Source organism: Protomyctophum bolini (assembly GCF_963924005.1).
Source record: "Protomyctophum bolini genome assembly, chromosome: 11".
NCBI classification, from domain to species: Eukaryota; Metazoa; Chordata; class Actinopteri; order Myctophiformes; family Myctophidae; genus Protomyctophum; species Protomyctophum bolini.
In genome coordinates, this window is record NC_137872.1 from 38,652,135 (window position 1) to 38,671,084 (window position 18,950).

Here is an 18,950-nt window from a genome sequence, read left to right on the forward strand (position 1 = left end):
GACATAATAATTTTGTTTGTATTTTCATTCCAATCCTGACGACAGCTCAAGCTGCCGTATTATAGCAATGACAAGCATAACCTGCAGCGCTCATTTCTCACACAGACGGACGTTCACTTGGATTAAAGTTCTCAGTCGCCACGCCCCCGATTTGGATTCCGTAGAAGCCAGGATGTCTTCCATGGAAGCATGTGTGGCACAGAGAAAAATAGCCAATCTGCAAGCTTTCGAATGTGTTCTTTTGAAGTGATCAAACCGGCATTAAGTTTAGAAGCATTTTCCTAAAAACCCCAATCTTCAACCGCTTAACAAGAGTCGGGTCGCGGGGGCAACAGCTCCACCAGAGAGCTCCAGACTTCCCTCTCCAGACCAGAGCAACATTATAGTAAGCTCCTCCTGGGGGATCCCGAGACGTTCCTAAGGCCATAGTGTGGCGATGGAATCCCTCCATCTGGTCCTTGGTCTTCCCCCGGGGTCTCCTCCCCCACTGGGTAAATAAATGTGTATTTAATTGATTCAGGTGGAATATGTCTACCTTTTGTTTTGTTTTGTTCTTACTACACTCATGTCCGTATCATTTTTTAAACCCATTTTAAAACTACTTTGGTGCGATACGAAGTAGTATGAAATATGGCATTAAATTACCAACAAAAAAACCCCGACATAAATAGCTGAAATAGGGAGATTTGAGGTTTCTGCCCGACAGCAACGATATTCAATGTGCTTTGTGTGTGTGTTTGTTTGTTTGTCTGTTCTTGTCCTTGCCACAAACAAGTTCATTTCGGCGAGGCTTTTAACCGTGCTTTGCGGACCGCCACTTCCCACGCGCTCACGCATTCTGTTTCAAGTTAAAGGAGAAAAGACAGGAAAAGCAATCATAGATGTATTGAGAGAGCGTTCCGTGTGTGTGTGTTTGTGTGTGTGTGTGTGTGTGTGTGTGTGTGCGCGTGTGTGTGTGTGTGTGTGTGTGTGTGCGCGTGTGTGTGTGTGTGTGTGTGTGTGTGGCTCAGAGGCCTGTAGCGACAGGATGAACGTGGGCTGAGAAGAGTCCAGTCGACGGCTGAAGGATAACACACTGGCTTGTCTGGCGTACGTGCGTGCATGCGTGTGTGTGTGTGTGTGTGTGTGTGTGTGTGTGTGTGTGTGAATGAATGTCTTTCTGTAAGCACGTGGAAGTGTGTATACTCATTTAAGCCCTTTTTTGTATACCCATTCACCCATGCCCGTGCGTGTGCGCATGTCTGTGTGCGTGTGTGTGCATGTGTGTGCATGTGCATGTGCATGTGCGTGTGCGCGTGCGCGCATGCGTCGTGTTAAGAGATTGGTGTCGGTGGGTCACGGGGGTCAAGTTTGTCCATTCAGACGTGCACAAAGGAACATTCCACGCCGGCGGCTTCAATGACACTTTAAAAGTGGAACCATGTATGAAGGAGTTGTTTCCCCCCCTGACCCTTATGGCGGTCGGACGTCACGCCTAGCCCGCAGCACCCCTCCCCCCCCCCCCTGCTCCTTGACCTTGAACTGACGTAGAAGAAGAGGTCGAATGTCTGGTGTGGTCGGGGTCGTGACTGGTGACCTCTGACCCCGTCCCACTCCCTCACTTGGTAGAGACAGGCACACAAACACGTCCGTTCCTTTATGGGAAACCAATGCAGTATAGTTGATATTTAGACCATGCGGTTCTCACACTCTTTTCATGTCAAGGATCGACCCACAAAATGAAACCCATTAGCCCGCGGACCCCCATTTGAAAAGATATGCCATGGACCCCCATAAGAGAAGATTGTGACGGCTCTAGCAGTGATGTTCAAACCATTTTCATTTCAAGGACCCCTAAGGTTTGACCTGAAATAGGCTACAGTCCCTCATTCAATGGCATTTCTATCTCTGGTACCCCGATGAGGGTCCATTTGGTTCCTAATTATCATTTAGCTGGGGACCCCCTGGAACTCCCTCAAGGACCCCTGGGGGTCCCCGGACCCCACTTTGGGTACCACTGATTTAGACCATATGTGGGTAAAAAGCTTTTCAGGATTCCAATTAAAAAAATGCAAAAACAATAATCAGGATTTAAATTCAAATAGAGCAAAAATTGCCGACGCGTTTTGAGCTTGTAGATCGGCTATTTTTGCTAAGACTGGAGTTAGTGTAAACCCCCGTCAAACCCCCGATTTAGACACTAGCTCTTGCTAATGCTTTTCATTGGCTCAATATTTATAAAAATCACACGTGTGTGTTAGGGCGGCTGTGGCTCAGGAGGTAGAGCAGGTCGTCCAATGATCCGTGGATCGGTGGTTCGAATCCCGGTTCCTCCTCCTGTCCACATGTCGAAGTGTCCTTGGGCAAGACACTGAACCCTACGTTGCCTCCATTGAGTCGGTCGGTGTGAGCTCGCCACCATTGGTGTGTGAATGTGGGAAGTGAGGACGCTGGCGTCGACTGTTCGCCGCTTCACCTCCCAATGTATGAATGAATGAACCGTTGTAAAGCGCTTTGAGCACTTGGAAAAGCGCTATAAAAATGCATTTCATTATTAAAAATGCAATTAACTAAGTGAGGGGCACCTCTATATGGCCACTTTTCCACCAAAACAACCTCAAGAACTGGTTCTTTACTTTTTAGGATCTGCATCTTCCAACCTCGATAGTGACACGCCCACTTTATACAGTTCTAGTCTTTTTTTGGTTCCAGTTCTGAACCAACTTTTCGGGATCTGAACCAATAAAGAGCCAAAGTCTGACGTCCGTGGGTTCATGTACTTTTTATTTGCATTGCAATCCCCATAGTTTGAAAAATAAAGAAATCATCATGGCCATTTCACTCATATGGATATGAAGAATCAACTGAATTGAGAGGAAACGCTATAATGTTACTGCTGCTGAATTAGAATTGATTTTCGCTAGACATTTTTACTCTATAGAAAGACTATCGAATATAAGTTACTGACTGTCATAAACGATATACAAAGACACCTCGCCGACAATATTTCCAGGATAGTTTTTGGACCACAATGCTTATAAATATGAGACTATTTTAAGATGGCCCCGTGTTAGAGAAACACTTCCGCTAACCCCTTGGAGCAAGGGGATGAGCGAGTGACGTCAGGAAAACCAGAATGGAACCGGTTCAGAACCTCGGTCTGTTTCTCTAAACAGAAGGTGCATAGGCTCGACTGCCACATGACGTCACGTGGGTGGGTGGTGATATTTTATTGTTTTTTGTTTTTTTTTCATCATTCAAAGTCCATAGACTTAATTTCAGAAAGCCAAAAGTTCCACACAACATTTAAAAATGTATATAAATAAACAACTAAACAGACGGGCTTAACCAACAAGCCTTTGCTCTTCCAATAAAGTATAGGCCATTTCTTTATGACAAAAACTTTAAAAAGTTGAAATAGGCAGATACCTGGTTTCTGATAGACAGCAATGTAAAAACATACTCTCTCTCTCTCTCTCTCTCTCTCTCTCTCTCTCTCTCTCTCTCTCTCTCTCTCTCTCTGACTCTCTCTCTCTCTGACTCTCTCTCCCTCTCAATTAAATTCAATTCAAAGGAGCTTTATTTGGCATGAGAAAACCTTCCGTTTGCATTGCCAAAGCAAAAGTGGAACAAGACAATCAAGATAAAACAACGTACACATAAATAGTGAATACAAATAGGAATATAAAAAAATGTATAAACAGAGCTGTGTTACATTAACACTTTGGGTAATACTATCTTGTGAAACTCTGTCTCTCTCTCTCTATATCTCTCTCTCTCTCTCTCTCTCTCTCTCTCTCTCTCTCTCTCTCTCTCTCTCTCTCTCTCTCTCTCTTCTCACACTGGCTCCAGACTCCCCTGCTGAGACCAAACAAGGCCTTGTTCCTCCTCCTCCTTCTCATCGCTGTAGTGTATAACACACACAGACACACACACACACACACACACACACACACACGCACACACACAGGCAGGCTCCATGCTGTGCTGTAACACCGGGCCCACTCCGCACGGTTGGCACCACGCTGGGCTCTGCATCCAGCCTGCCAGGTCGGTCCCTTTAACCCGTTGGAACCGGGGGGAAGCGTCTCTATTTTTATTATTATTGGATACGTTTTTCAGAAGGAGAAAAAAACAAACTCTCTTATAGGATTTAGAACAGTGGGTTCTCAAAATTATGTATAAAGCGCACAGTATACGTCACTTTGGCGCAGAAAAACACTTGTTTAGAAGGCATTGTTTTGTCCAAAATTGGACCCCGGGTCTTAATGGCTTAAGAACCGCAGCACCCAGCATCCTTCACTCCGCACGCACGCCGCCGCCAGCGTGATGTCACAGCCAGGCTCCTCGGCCGACCGACCGACCGCTGCTCCACCGTCCCCTCCGCTCGGCTCTTCCTTCCTGTCCGCCTGCTTTTATTTATTTTTTTACATACAGGCTTGTTTTTTCTTCTACAACTTCTTCTTCTATTCCCCTATACTGCTGGATCTATGTTTTCTTTTTTCTTTTCTCTTCATGATCCCCTTCGGTCTTTTTATACAAACCCCTCTCAGCCTTGAGACTGGAGCTATAACCATGCAGCGTGCTAACGGTTGGTACGCTATAGCCCACCCCGCGCCGCGGCATTCACACACACACACACACACACACACACACACACACACACACACACACACACACACACACACACACACACAGTGTCCAGGTCTCCTGCTGTGTGGGACCCTCCTCTCTGTCGGACTGCATGGGAGGCGTGCATAGGGCAGGCGATATATATGGGCTGCATGGGAGAGGGATTCCGCTCCGTCTTATGTCTGCCGTGTGACCACACACTTTTTTTCTTCTCTGGCCGTATAGTGGAACTTGTTATATTTTTTTATTATTATTATTATTATTTTTTTTGCTTCGCATCGTGTGTGCTGTGAGAGGAACCATAATGTTATGGACGTCCATAATGTCTTTGGGGCGGGAACCCCTTTTGGTTTTTTAAGCGTTGTGTTATACTTTAGCTATTTTTTAAAATTTGTGAAAAAATCTTTGAATATATATTCTTTCAGAGCCAACGTTTTTTTTTAACTCAAATCATTGCTTCTGGTGGGGAACAACGTATTTTCAGATGGGGGTCGACGGCCAAATTCCAGATATTTTCGGGGGTCCTTGAACAGGTTTGATACAAACATGGGTTTTTCCAGAAAACTGTCAGGATTTAGAAGATTATTTTGTAGAATCGTTCCCAGGTCTAAATGTCTTAAATGAAACACGGGGGCGTCTCACGTCAACAGTATAAGCTATAAGAGCCATGCCCCCCTTCCTTCCATCCCCTCACTGCACGTCCATCTGTCCTGCAATGATCCATGATCATGTCTTTATAGTGACATTATTGCCTTTTCCCCGATTCATTCGAACAAATGGAAAGGTATAGGAGGAGCGCACACCAGTATATAGTGGCGAGTTGCTGACCACAGGAGATAATACTCTGACTTTAAGAAAAGAGGACGCACAGAGCTCGTATAGTCACGACGCTATAGAAACTTTAATAAACCGACGATTCATCAAATATTCTAGCACCTTTTTTTAAAATATAGATATATTACCGAAATGGACTACTGAATCGATTAGTCTGATCAAACGCTTGCGATCAAACGCTTGGCATGAAACTGTCACGAGTGAAGCCAAACGTGTATTGTTGAAAATGTATTGTTTCATTAATCGGTTGAATCGATTTTTTTTCGTTGAGTTCTGCTGACCCCTGCTGAGAATCTGGCCTCGGGCTGTGAGACTCTGTGAGAGCGATCTGGACCGTCCTGCAAGCGCTCTGGACCGTCCCATCCTGTGCGGCCGGCCAGCCACACACTAATCCACAGTGTTTTTAGTTTATCTCTGAGATCGGTTCTGTCCGTTCACTCTCAGAGTTATATGGACCTGAACTGGGTCCATTTTGAACCCGGGATCGGACAATCTATATCGGACACTTCTCTCTGGGGGGGGGGGGGGGGGGGGGGGACCGTGCGTTTTTTCTTCACCCCCTGCCTCGTGTCTGTGAGTGGATCGTGAAATGAAGTGAAATCCTCGCTGTTGAATTCAGAGAGTGCACGCATAAGCATAAGGGTTAACCCCTTTGCAGGCACTTTTTTTGTTGTTAAATATGGTCTGGAATGTACTTCAGACTATATGACCGAACAGCGTCCAGCGATGTATTAACCTCCGAGTCTGCATGTGCAAATGGAAGTGTTACTATTTCATTACTCTTAGAGTCACAGACCCGTACGGGGGTCCATCTCTTAGAGTCACAGACCCATACGGGGGTCCATCTCTTAGAGTCACAGACCCATATACGGGGGTCCGTCTCTTAGAGTCACAGACCCGTACGGGGGTCGGTCTCTTAGAGTCACAGACCCGTATACGGGGGTCCGTCTCTTAGAGTCACAGACCCGTACGGGGGGTCCATCTCTTAGAGTCACAGACCCGTATACGGGGGGTCCATCTCTTAGAGTCACAGACCCGTACGGGGGTCCATCTCTTAGAGTCACAGACCCGTATACGGGGGTCCGTCTCTTAGAGTCACAGACCCGTATACGGGGGTCCGTCTCTTAGAGTCACAGACCCGTACGGGGGTCCGTCTCTTAGAGTCACAGACCATATACGGGGATCCGTCTCTTATAGAGTCCACAGACCCGTACGGGGGTCCATCTCTTAGAGTCACAGACCCGTATACGGGGGTCCGTCTCTTAGAGTCACAGACCCGTACGGGGGTCCATCTCTTAGAGTCACAGACCCGTATATGGGGGTCCGTCTCTTAGAGTCACAGACCCGTACGGGGGTCCGTCTCTTAGAGTCACAGACCCGTATATGGGGGTCCGTCTCTTAGAGTCACAGACCCGTACGGGGGTCCGTCTCTTAGAGTCACAGACCCGTACGGGGGTCCGTCTCTTATAGAGTCACAGACCCGTACGGGGGTCCATCTCTTAGAGTCACAGACCCGTACGGGGGGTCCATCTCTTAGAGTCACAGACCCGTATATGGGGGTCCATCTCTTAGAGTCACAGACCCGTATATGGGGGTCCATCTCTTAGAGTCACAGACCCGTATACGGGGGTCCATCTCTTAGAGTCACAGACCCGTACGGGGGTCCGTCTCTTATAGAGTCACAGACCCGTACGGGGGTCCATCTCTTATAGAGTCACAGACCCGTATATGGAGGTCCGTCTCTTAGAGTCACAGACCCGTATATGGAGGTCCGTCTCTTAGAGTCACAGACCCATATACGGGGGTCCGTCTCTTAGAGTCACAGACCCGTATATGGGGGTCCATCTCTTAGAGTCACAGACCCGTACGGGGGTCCGTCTCTTAGAGTCACAGACCCGTATATGGGGGTCCGTCTCTTATAGAGTCACAGACCCGTACGGGGGTCCATCTCTTATAGAGTCACAGACCCGTACGGGGGTCCATCTCTTAGAGTCACAGACCCGTGTACGGGGGTCCGTCTCTTAGTGTCACAGACCCGTACGGGGGTCCATCTCTTAGAGTCACAGACCCGTGTACGGGGGTCCGTCTCTTAGAGTCACAGACCCGTGTACGGGGGTCCGTCTCTTATAGAGTCACAGACCCATATACGGGGGTCCGTCTCTTATAGAGTCACAGACCCATATACGGGGGTCCGTCTCTTAGAGTCACAGACCCGTACGGGGGTCCGTCTATTAGAGTCACAGACCCGTATACGGGGGTCCGTCTATTAGAGTCACAGACCCGTACGGGGGTCCATCTCTTATAGAGTCACAGACCCGTACGGGGGTCCGTCTCTTATAGAGTCACAGACCCGTATATGGGGGTCCATCTCTTAGAGTCACAGACCCGTACGGGGGTCCGTCTCTTAGAGTCACAGACCCGTATATGGGGATCCGTCTCTTATAGAGTCACACACCCGTACACGGGGGTCCGTCTCTTAGAGTCACATACCCGTACGGGGGTCCGTCTCTTAGAGTCACAGACCCGTACGGGGGTCCGTCTCTTAGAGTCACAGACCCGTATATGGGGGGTCCATCTCTTAGAGTCACAGACCCGTATATGGGGGTCCATCTCTTAGAGTCACATACCCGTATATGGGGGTCCATCTCTTAGAGTCACAGACCCGTATATGGGGGTCCATCTCTTAGAGTCACAGACCCGTATACGGGGGTCCGTCTCTTAGAGTCACAGACCCGTATACGGGGGTCCGTCTCTTAGAGTCACAGGCCCGTATATGGAGGTCCGTCTCTTAGAGTCACAGACCCGTACGGGGGGGTCCATCTCTTAGAGTCACAGACCCATATATGGGGGTCCGTCTCTTAGAGTCACAGACCCATATATGGGGGTCCATCTCTTATAGAGTCACAGACCCGTACGGGGGTCCGTCTCTTAGAGTCACAGACCCGTACGGGGGCCGTGGTCCGTCTCTCTGCCACACCATGCAGGTAGGGTGCCGTCACAGGCCACAATGTGGCGGGCCAGGGGGATTATAGCTTCAAAGCTAACGGGGGGAGATGGGGGGGGAGGGGGAGGGGGGGCTCCCCCACTGGCCTGTCAGGGCTCCGGCAAGGCTGGGGAGGGGACGGGACGGAGATGGGGGTCACTTGTACCCCCGCCATGGGGGAGTGCATGGGAACTAGCTGTCGAAACAGAGCCTGGGAAAGACTTCAGGGGTTGTGGGTATAGGGGGATAGAGGGGGGGGTGCTGCCAAGGCTCACCTCACAGCAGGTGACCCTGACTCACTGTGTGTGTGTGTGTGTGTGTGTGTGTGTGTGTGTGTGTGTGTGTGTGTGTGTGTGTGTGTGTGTGTGTGTGTGTGTGTGTGTGTGTGTGTGTGTGTGTGTGTGTGTGTGTGCGTGCGTGCGGTATACAGCTGACAGCATAATTACAATCCAAATAAATTTGGGGCTTTGCATTTCCTTTAGTTGTGTTTGTTTGTCTCTCTCTCTCTCTCTCTCTCTCTCTGTACTGTAATGCAGGAGGTTTGTGTGGTTAGCTTTAGCATCGTTGCCGCTGACACGGTGCCCTCTCTCTCTCTCTCTCTCTCTCTCTCTCTCTCTCTGTACTGTAATGCAGGAGGTTTGTGTGGTTAGCTTTAGCATCGTTGCCGCTGACACGGTGCCCTCTCTCTCTCTCTCTCTCTCTCTCTCTCTCTCTCTGCAGTAGCACCACCTGACTCGCCCATTACTCGTTAACATCATATAACCCCTGATGATGATTGGCTGTAAAACACGCCGGATTAACGGCTATAATTATGATCCCGTGAAACTAAAAGCGGACAACGTTATCGATTCTTAAACTATTTAATTCTGAATGTGTTCGGACTTTATTCCCCCCCCCCCCCACGCACACACACACACAAACTCACGGAATATTCCACGTCAGTCATGAGTATGCCGTATAAGCGAATACGATCACAGGTCAAATAAAAACCAAAAAAAGAACAGAGAGGCACAATTGAGCGCTTTCTTCGTTTTTTTCTCTTTCGTTTTCTTTCCGCCGCTCCGCTCAAATATACCGTCCTCATATATCTTCTCCTCAAAAGTTCCTCCAAAGAAAAAGAAAAAGAAAACGGCAGACGTACAAGCTCACAACGCGTCGCGGACGTGACACGTTGTGAGCTTGTACGTCTGCTGCTTTTTTTTTTTTTTGCGGAGCATGGAATCAAGCTCTTTAACCCATTCTGACCGGGAACCCGTTTTGGTGTCAGCATCATGTTATGCTTTAGCTATTGAAAAACAGCAGATCTACAAGCTCATAGTGCGCCACCGAGTGGCGCGCTAAGAGCTTGTAGGTCTGCTATTTTTGGAAAAATCGAAGAACGACTGACATTTTTTAAAATCTGATCTCAGGTCAGAATGGGTTAATCAGACCAGTGTGTTGTCCAGTGGAAAACCTCGTATGAATCTGATCTCGGGTCAGAATGGGTTAAAGCCGCTTTTCCCCATAGTGTCAGATGCATAGCATGGGGTATACGGGTGGGTTACCCACCAGCAGGACAGATGGGGGCTCAGTCGACGCCCCATGCCAGGCTGCTATACATACATGCAACGCACGCAGAGAGCCAAATAAGCTCTATTATATAATGCCCGAAACGCTCAACCCAGCGGCGTACGGGGCCGGGGCCATTCAACGAGGATGAGGATGAGGAGGAGGAGGAGAGGGGAGGGAATAGGGGAGAGGTGGAGAGGAGAGGAGAGGAGGAGGAGTGGGAGATGAAGGAAAAGGAGGCTGGGCAGGAACGCAGCGTGAGGTATACTATACGGATGACACGTAAAAAAAACACGTCGCATTATGTCGCCGCCCTCGTCGCGACGTGAGTGGGGAAACGACAAAGTTTATCCGTTGGGCTTAATTGTTTTTTTTCTTCCTTCACCACCACCACCACCACCACCACCACCACCCTCGGTGCCATAATTGGTGCGTACATTTCACGGACCACCGCCTGGTTTGAAACGCGGCATATAGGCAACGGACTCCCGCGTTTTTTTTGTGTGTCTTTATCTCAGGGACCCCCTCAAATCTATACACTGTATAAAATCCACAGGGTGAACTTAAACTCTTAACAGATGGATGGACGGATGGATGGAACCAGACAAATGGAGGGTCCATTTGGTTCCATCCGCTCGCTCGCTCGCTCGCGCTCTCAGAGTTATATCGACCCGCCAACAACAGGGGCCTGGCTTGCATGCATGGCGACATCAACATTGAGAAACGGATACTACGCGAAGGGACAGATGGACGGACAAACTTGACTTGACCGATCGTGTGTGTGTGTGTGTGTGTGTGTGTGCCTGTGTGTGTGTGCGTGTGTCTCGTCCCACCGTGCAGCTGGCGGAGCAGCGAGCGCAGCAGCAGCAGGAGCTCGCGCGGCTGGTGACGCAGCACGCGGCGGAGCGCGACGGCCTGGCGGCGGAGCGCCAGCGCGAGCTGGGCTCGCTGGAGCGCCAGGCCCGGACCGTCCTGACGCAGCACCAGCAGCACACGCAGGAGTGGAGGAGAAGAGACGGCCAGGTAGGGGGTCTCCGGGGGTCGTCCCCCCACACACACACACACACACACACACACACACACACACACACACGCATGGATTAACCCGTTCTGACCTGAGATCAGATTCTACAATGTCTCTAATGTCAGTTTTCTGAAAAAGCTATGTTTCTATGTTTCTACAAGCTCGTAGCGCGCCACTCGGTGGTGCGCTATGAGCTTGTAGATCTGCTATTTTTCAATAGCTATAAAGCATAACATGATGCCAAAACACCAAAAGGGGTTCCCGCCCAGAATGGGTTAAAGTTCTCAGCCGTCACGACTGATTTCAGTCATTTGGATTCCCATATATAAGCCTTTTCTGTGAATTAAAGCATGCTGCGCTGTGCACCGAAAACAGCAGATCTACAAGCTCACGACACGTCGCAGCGCGACTTGTCGTGAGCTTTTCTTTTTTGATGATTGACTCTTTTTCTTGGGGTTTTCAAACGCTCAGTGGGTTGTTTCATTTTATTATTAATATTTTTAATGATGCTTTTGTTTAATGCCGGTAAGTAGATATTGATGTTAGTGTCTGTACTAGAGTCCTTTTTTTATAGTATTTATAATTATTTTTGTCTTTTTTTGAGGAAAACAATTATTATCGTATTTGCGCGGGGAAAAAGAACATAATATCTTTTCCTGGCGCCTCGAGGATTGCGAAAGGGAAAAAAAAGTGACGTGGAGATTAGACGGAGATGTCATAAATGCGATAAGCTAATCAATGTAATGTTGTAGGATTTTTTTGGGGGGTTTAGGGATTTCGCGCTGAAGGTAAAACATTTTTTTAACTAAAATGCGAAAAACACAGGTATAGCCAGATTAAGGAGTAGCCTACATTTCTCTCTTTTATAATTTTCGTTTTTATTTAATTATTTTGCGCCGGTAGTACTCAGTGGTCCAAGAAGCGCCCCCTGTACCCCCGCTGTAGAGATCCCCGTATAATACACTCCCTGCTTTGCATGTGTAGAGCGCCTCTGCTCGGCGTTCGGCTCTCACTGCAGGCAGCCATCTCTCCCTCTCTGCAGTGTCAGGCACTTTAACCCATTCTGACCTGAGATCAGATTCATACGAGGTTTCCACTGGACACACACTGGTCTGATGAACCCATTCTGACCTGAGATCAGATTCTAAAAATGTCAGTCTTTCTTCGATTTTTCAAAAATAGCAGACCTACAAGCTCGTAGCGCGCCACTCGGTGGCGCGCTATGAGCTTGTAGATCTGCTATTTTTCAATAGCTAAAGCATAACATGATGCTAACACCAAAACGGGTTCCCGTTCAGAATGGGTTAAATGTCATTAATACAGCATGAACACCCCCCCTGTAAGGAGTGTCTTGACACTGATGGAAGTCCTTGACACCTCCCAGGACAGACGCTATACATGTCCTCATAGAGCCAGCACTACATGTGAGCTCTGTGGGAAGCCGTTTGACACGGCAGAAGCTTCCCCACGACCCGGGCCATGTGTGTGTCAAAACCTCCTGCCCAAATGAACCTTGTCGGCATGGAGAGAATGTGTATACGCCACGCTGCCCTCCTCCTATAGCTGTAGACATGAGGGAGGGGGTCCGGTCCGTATATACGAACGAGACCGATGCCGTGCTCCTTGTTTTGTTTCTCTCCCCCCCCCAGAGACAACAGAACCGAGTGGTTTTTTGTGACGGGCACAGAATGGTGCCGCCGGAGAGCTATGAGGGGGGACTCAGCCGCCATGAGCGGAAACTAATAATAGATTGTCATTTTCTTGTTCTCGATAATTCATATAATTATTTTTAAAAGAAAAATCCCCAAAGATAACCATATAGGCTACTAAGACTTTAGCGTCCTCAGGGGTTGACATTAAGGTCTCAGAGGCACAGGTCATGTACAACTTGCCCATTATCTAATTAATTTACCATTCAATTTTATTTTTATTTTTATTTTTAAGTTGTATGCCAAATACCTACATGGCTATGAATATGACTATATTCACACTTGATATTTTATATTTTTAAGTATATAGCAACAGTGAAAACCAGTGTTGTTTTTGGCAGCAAATTTTGATTTTAGTTTTAGTCATTGTCTTTTGAACAGTTTTAATTTAGTTTTAGTCACATTTTAGTCACCTGGGAAGTTTTAGTGTTAGTCTAGTTTCAGTCGACTAAATGTGATGCAATTTTGGTCGACTAAATCTTCAGTTGCCTGCAAATAGTCGATCTACATGCGCACAACGCGTCGTGCTGCGACGTGTTGTGGGCTTGTAGATCGGCTATTTTCAGCATTCAATGATTGTAAAATGACGTAATACTGGATCTCTTGTCCCTTCCTAACATTTCTGTATAGTTTTTTATTTGTTGACGAAATTGTCAGTATATTTAGTCTCAGTTTTAGTCATCATAGCTTAGTTTCCGTTTAGTTTTCTCAGTGGTAGCCGACGGACATTTTTCGTCTTAGTTTTAGTCGACGAAAACAACACTTGTGAAAACAGCACATTATAGGTAAACAGTGCTCTTAATTGCCATTCCAGGCAATCATAGATTCAAATTGACATAGTGGATGTTCAGTTTGACGGCCCACCAGTTTTGGAGATTATGGCTTATAGAGTAATGTTTTGCAGAAAACAGCGAAAACAGGCTTGAAAGGTTCACTTCTGTGGCATCTTAACATTACACCTATAGCTACATGTTTAAGCATTTATCTCTTACATTGTTGATTTCAGCTCTGACACTTATTTCAGACATGCTCTAGTATGGGAAGAGTCTGCCTGTGCTATTAACTCATTTTGAGTGAAAAGCTGCAATTTGTGCGATGGCAGGCTCTCAGTCAAATCTGGTCACATAATTATTTACCTGCCAGGGGCAGATATAGGCAACCCTTAGTGTCAACGCCTGAAAAAGGCTACATATTAGCTGGGGTAAACTTTCAGTCATAATGGCTGATCTCCCAGCTTATACATTTGCAGAAGAAATTACGCGAATGGCACATTGTACACAAGCTAACAACATAATCACATCATAAATGGTAAATGGTGCATTTATATAGCGCCTTTATCCAAGGCACTTCACATAGATTGTGCATTGCATTCACTCATTCACACACACACATTCACACACACGATGGCGGCGGAAACCATGCAAGGCACCAAACCAGCACATCGGTTCAGTGTCTCCTTGCTCAAGGACACTTTGACATTTAACTCTGGGGGGGGAGCCGTGGTTCGAAACATCCGGCCGCTCCACCCACTGAGCCACTGCCGTCCCTGCATGAGGCATTGCGAGCTTGTAGATCAGCCATATTCACTACGGCGTGTAAAGTAAGAAATCCCCCTTTCTTTTATACTGGCTCTATGATGATGATGGTGTGTTTGAGTCACCACACGCTCCAAACATTTGGTCCTATACTCCTGATGCCAAAGAATGTTAGAAACGTTTGTAGTTTTATATTCTATGCTTCCATCACACTGTATACCAGATCATGTAATACGCTTATACGTAAAATACATAAAACACATCCAGTGTGGTTCCAGTGGCAACGTGACGACGTGCAGCCAGACACACGCCAGATCTCTGGAAAAACACACACACACACACACACACACACACGCACACGCACGCAAACACAACATCGATGTGACATTCTGCGCTTCCTGTTTGCTCATACATTGCTTGCGTTCTGAGCACAGATATCACACACCCGGCCGCCTTATGTTATCATGTCGACTTCACACGTTTTTTTCACCCCGCGGGCTCCTTGAAGGAAAGATGGTGTATAAGCGCTGACGTACAGGATCTATAGAAAGTGTGTGTGTGTGTGTGTGTGTGTGTGTGTGTGTGTGTGTGTGTGTGTGTGTGTGGGTGCGCGTGCGCGTGTGCGTGCGTGCGCGCAGGAAGCTGACACACGAACCCGCAGCAGCCATTATGTATAATATGCATTAAAGATGACTTGTGGTATTTTCCTGTTCCACATTGAAGTAAAGCCACTTCATTATTAAACGTATACACTTTCTTTGCGTCACCAAAGCTGTTCACCCTCCTTCGAGAACGAACGCTATGGTGTGTCTGTCACGACGGCTGGCAAGAACTCCTGGGAGAGGCTGGATGGGTATAGGGAGAGGAACGCCCTGGGAAACACAAGGTCCCCCTGCAGGTTCCATACCCGCCCTCTACTCGGCTATGTGTCTTATGAGCAAGGAACCCCTTTAGCTATTGAAAAAAATAGCAGATCTACAAGCTCATTTTTTGAGAATGTAGTGCAAATCTTTGAATATAATATTCTTTCAGACGTTTTTTTGTTTTTTGGGGGGGGGTCCCCGGAACTACATATTTTCAGATGGTGGCCAGTTACATACGGTATATTGTTGGGGGTCCTTGACATGAAATTGTATGAGAACGACTGACATAGAAACATGGAAATGGGTTAACCCCTCACAGCTTCCACCCGGGCCAGCGGTGGAAGCTGTGTCTATAGTCTTCTAGAATCTAGAGCACGTGCATGGTTCGGTTCTCAAACCTTTTTTTGACTCGGGGCAGCCCTGTAAATAGCCTTTCCATCCGTGGCATATCCCTGAATGACGTTATTTGTATTGTTTTATTTATTTTTTTAATTTTTCTGTCATATTACAGTATGTAGATAGATATTTCCCCCCTATATAGTATATCACGACAAAAACATTGTGTCCCCGTTTCCATTAGAAGAGATTGAAATAAATCACTTTACAATTTACATTTGACCACTTGAACCTCTAGCATCCCTATTCTGGAGGGAAGATTCGCGCAGTTCGTAGAAGATCGGCTGTTTTTTTGGCTAAGACATTCGGTGTCGAAAAATAACTCGCCAAGTACAGTACAGTACAGTACAGTACAGTACAGTACAGTGCACACTCTGCAGGCCCGTTATACCAAGCATAGAGGTTCTAGAGGCCTTTTCAGACGGATGAAATTAATTCTCAATGAGAGGCATGTGTTCATTTCTGACGCACAGAGAAGTCGAGGGGCGGCCACGCAAGTACATTATATTACACAGTGGGTGAAAAGAACACACCCCTTAAGACTAAACCACACCCACCAGAGGTGTGACTTCCATAGGTACCCAGGTACTTTTAAATACCTAGAGGTACCAATGGGTGTCAGGCCGGCAGAAAGGAATGGAACCCCACCGTAGTTCCACGGGTGCGTTCACACGCGCATCACGAGCGCATGCATCGCTGAATCCAGGACGAGAACGCCGGTGTCACTCGCTTGCTTGCCTGTCTGATATAGGCCTTACAGTAAGTTGTTAAAGTATTATTATGGCACACACGTGGACTTGTGTTCGCGCGGCGGCGGCCAACTTTGAGAAACTGCTGTTCTATAGAGACATCAAAGCAGGCCACACACACACACTGAACAGCTCTATAGTGCCAAACTCGCATCTGCCGAAATGAAACATATCTAGTCTGCCCACCTCGCTTTTGTCGCAGACGTGCAATTTTCGCTATTTCTGAACGCGTTGAGCCCTGTGATGACATGCCAGGTTGAAAGTGTGGTCTGAGGAACGAGCAAAGGGATAGCAGCTGGGTTATTGTGTCGACACGTTGGAGAAGACACAGAGCGCATCCTTTAAAAACCACTTCACTCGGACTTTGTTCTCTCTCATTGTTTCTCCCCGGGAGAGAGAGAGAGAGAGAGAGCATGGGAGAGAGTGGGTGCTTTTTCAAGCCATCCTATACAGAGCCATGTGTGTGTATGTTGTTATGCCGAGGACCACCACGTTTTTATGTATTTGGCCGCAACCCCCCCCCCCCCCCCCCCCCCATAACACACACACCCCCCCTGCAGTATCATGTGTGTAATAACACACTCTACTGGTATAACGGCACCATGTGTTCACAGACAATATTATGTGGGACACGCGAGAACATCCAGTAACACAAGTGGCTGATGTGGAGATTGAACCCGCAGGCCTTCATTTCTTTCTTTCTATCTATCTTTCTTTCTTTCTTTCTTTTTTTCTTTCCATTTTGTTGACTAAAACTATGACGAAAAATGTCCGTATAGACTACCTTTTTTTCTTGGCAAATATCTTGGCAATTTCGTCAACAAATAAAAATCTAGACTCAAATGTTATATAGGAAGGGACTAGTGGAGAAGCGATTCAGTCCTAAAAGAGCAAGTCATTTCATGCTTGGTTGCACGCTGAAAACAGCCGATCTACAAGCTCACAAGGCGTCGCACTGCCACGTGTTGCGAGCTTGTAGATCGGCTATATGCTCAGCAAGTGTAAAATCATTGATTGATCAAATTTGCCGTCATAATCAACTTATTCTTTTCTTTCTTTCTTTCCTCACTTGTTTTTAGTTGTGGAAAGTAACCAGGTCTGTTTACTTATACTGTACTGCTTTTACTTTATTTGCCTTTATACGAGGTATAGCCTACTTTCACTTTACGCCACTGCATCTCAGAGTTAAATATTGTACTTTTTAGTCCACTACAATTAATATAAAACTTTAAAAGTTGCGACTTACTTTGTTACAAAACATAGCCCCATATACGTTTCGGCCATTTGTAACGAGCAAAACAAGCTCACACACAATGTGTCGTGATGTTACACATTGTGAGCTTCCATGTAGATTTGCTGTTTTCGAAAGTAATTTTTTGAGTGGTGCAACCACTCGAAAGAACAGCAATGTCCGTGTTCCCGTGAATGTCCGTGTTCACCTATGTGTTCACCTATGTGTTCATTAATGAGCACCAGTATAATGAGTACCAGTAGGGGCGCTGTTTCCTGCTAATGAGAGAGAGAGAGAGAGAGAGAGAGAGAGAGAGAGAGAGAGAGAGAGGTGGGGGGGGGGGGGGAGAGAGTGGAGTTGCACCACTCGGTTCACACGGCTGCGATTTAAAAATTCTGCACAATGAGTCTATTTTGATGCCATTACTTTTGAGTAGTTCTACATTTCAGTAGCCTATGAATACTTAAGTTCATAGGCTACTTATTAAGTATAAAAATGTGAACACCCACACCCCCCCCCCACCACCACCACTGCTCGTGTTCTCTCCCTGGAATGCGTAGACCTTAGAGAGGGACAGTCAGTGGCTCGGACTATTTAGTGCCGTGTCTGTCAAGGCTTTCTGCAGATGTCCGTTCCTGCACTCTGGAGGATGAGTAATGGCCCACGCCGTCCGTCCCCCTTGATGTGGTCGGAGGAGGACACTAATAAAGAGCATTCCTGGCTCTTTGCTCTGGTGTTTTGGGAAGGCCCGGGAAACCAATGAGTCGTGGAAGGAAGCGTTCTCAGAAGCTCACCACGCCACACATGCAGGAACCCCTCCGTGCCTCAGGGTTTATGTTATTGTCCGGCTGCATGAGGCCTATATTGGCCTCGCGGACCGCCACTTTTTTTTAACCCATTCTGACCTGAGATCAGATTCATACGAGGTTTCCACTGGACACACACTAGGTCTGATTAACCCCATTCTGACCTGAGATCAGATTCTAAAAAATGTCAGTCGTTCTTCGATTTAAAAAAAATAGCAGAACTACAAGCTCGTAGCGCGCCACCGAGTGGCTTGTAGATCTGCTATTTTTCAATAGCTAAAGCATAACATGATGCTATAACACCAAAATGGGTTCCCGTTCAGAATGGGTTAAACGAGGGTCCTCATGAGGATCCATCTGTTGAGGGACCACAGCAGCACACAAGGGCCTCTTTTGTCTTCCAAAAGGCCAACCTTTTTCATCGTGGCTCTCACACTCTCACACCATGTGTGAATGCAGCGGTCAGCGGCGCTATGAGCAGTGAGCGGCCTGCACTCAAACGCAGCCGCTGTGTTGAGCGGTCAGATGGGTGGGCCGCGTGCAGTCCCTAGAATGCTCTAGGAGGGACTGCACGCGGCCCACCCATCTGACCGCTCAACACAGCGTGTCTGTGTTCTGGCTCGGATCAATGAAACTAACGCTTAATAAACCCCTTTTGGTG

The 18,950-nt window shown here is 47.3% G+C and overlaps 1 protein-coding gene across 1 annotated transcript in view; it reads left to right on the forward strand.

The window, feature by feature from the left end:
• LOC308323460 (centrosomal protein of 112 kDa-like) overlaps positions 1 to 18,950 on the forward strand; it is a gene marked incomplete at both ends in the record, with an annotated part of 108,776 nt that overhangs the window by 80,648 nt on the left and 9,178 nt on the right. Inside the window, one exon of the mRNA XM_080775190.1 lies at positions 10,817 to 10,999. Coding sequence (XP_080631316.1) covers positions 10,817 to 10,999 — 183 coding nt within the window. The remainder of the gene's footprint in view (positions 1 to 10,816; positions 11,000 to 18,950) is intronic.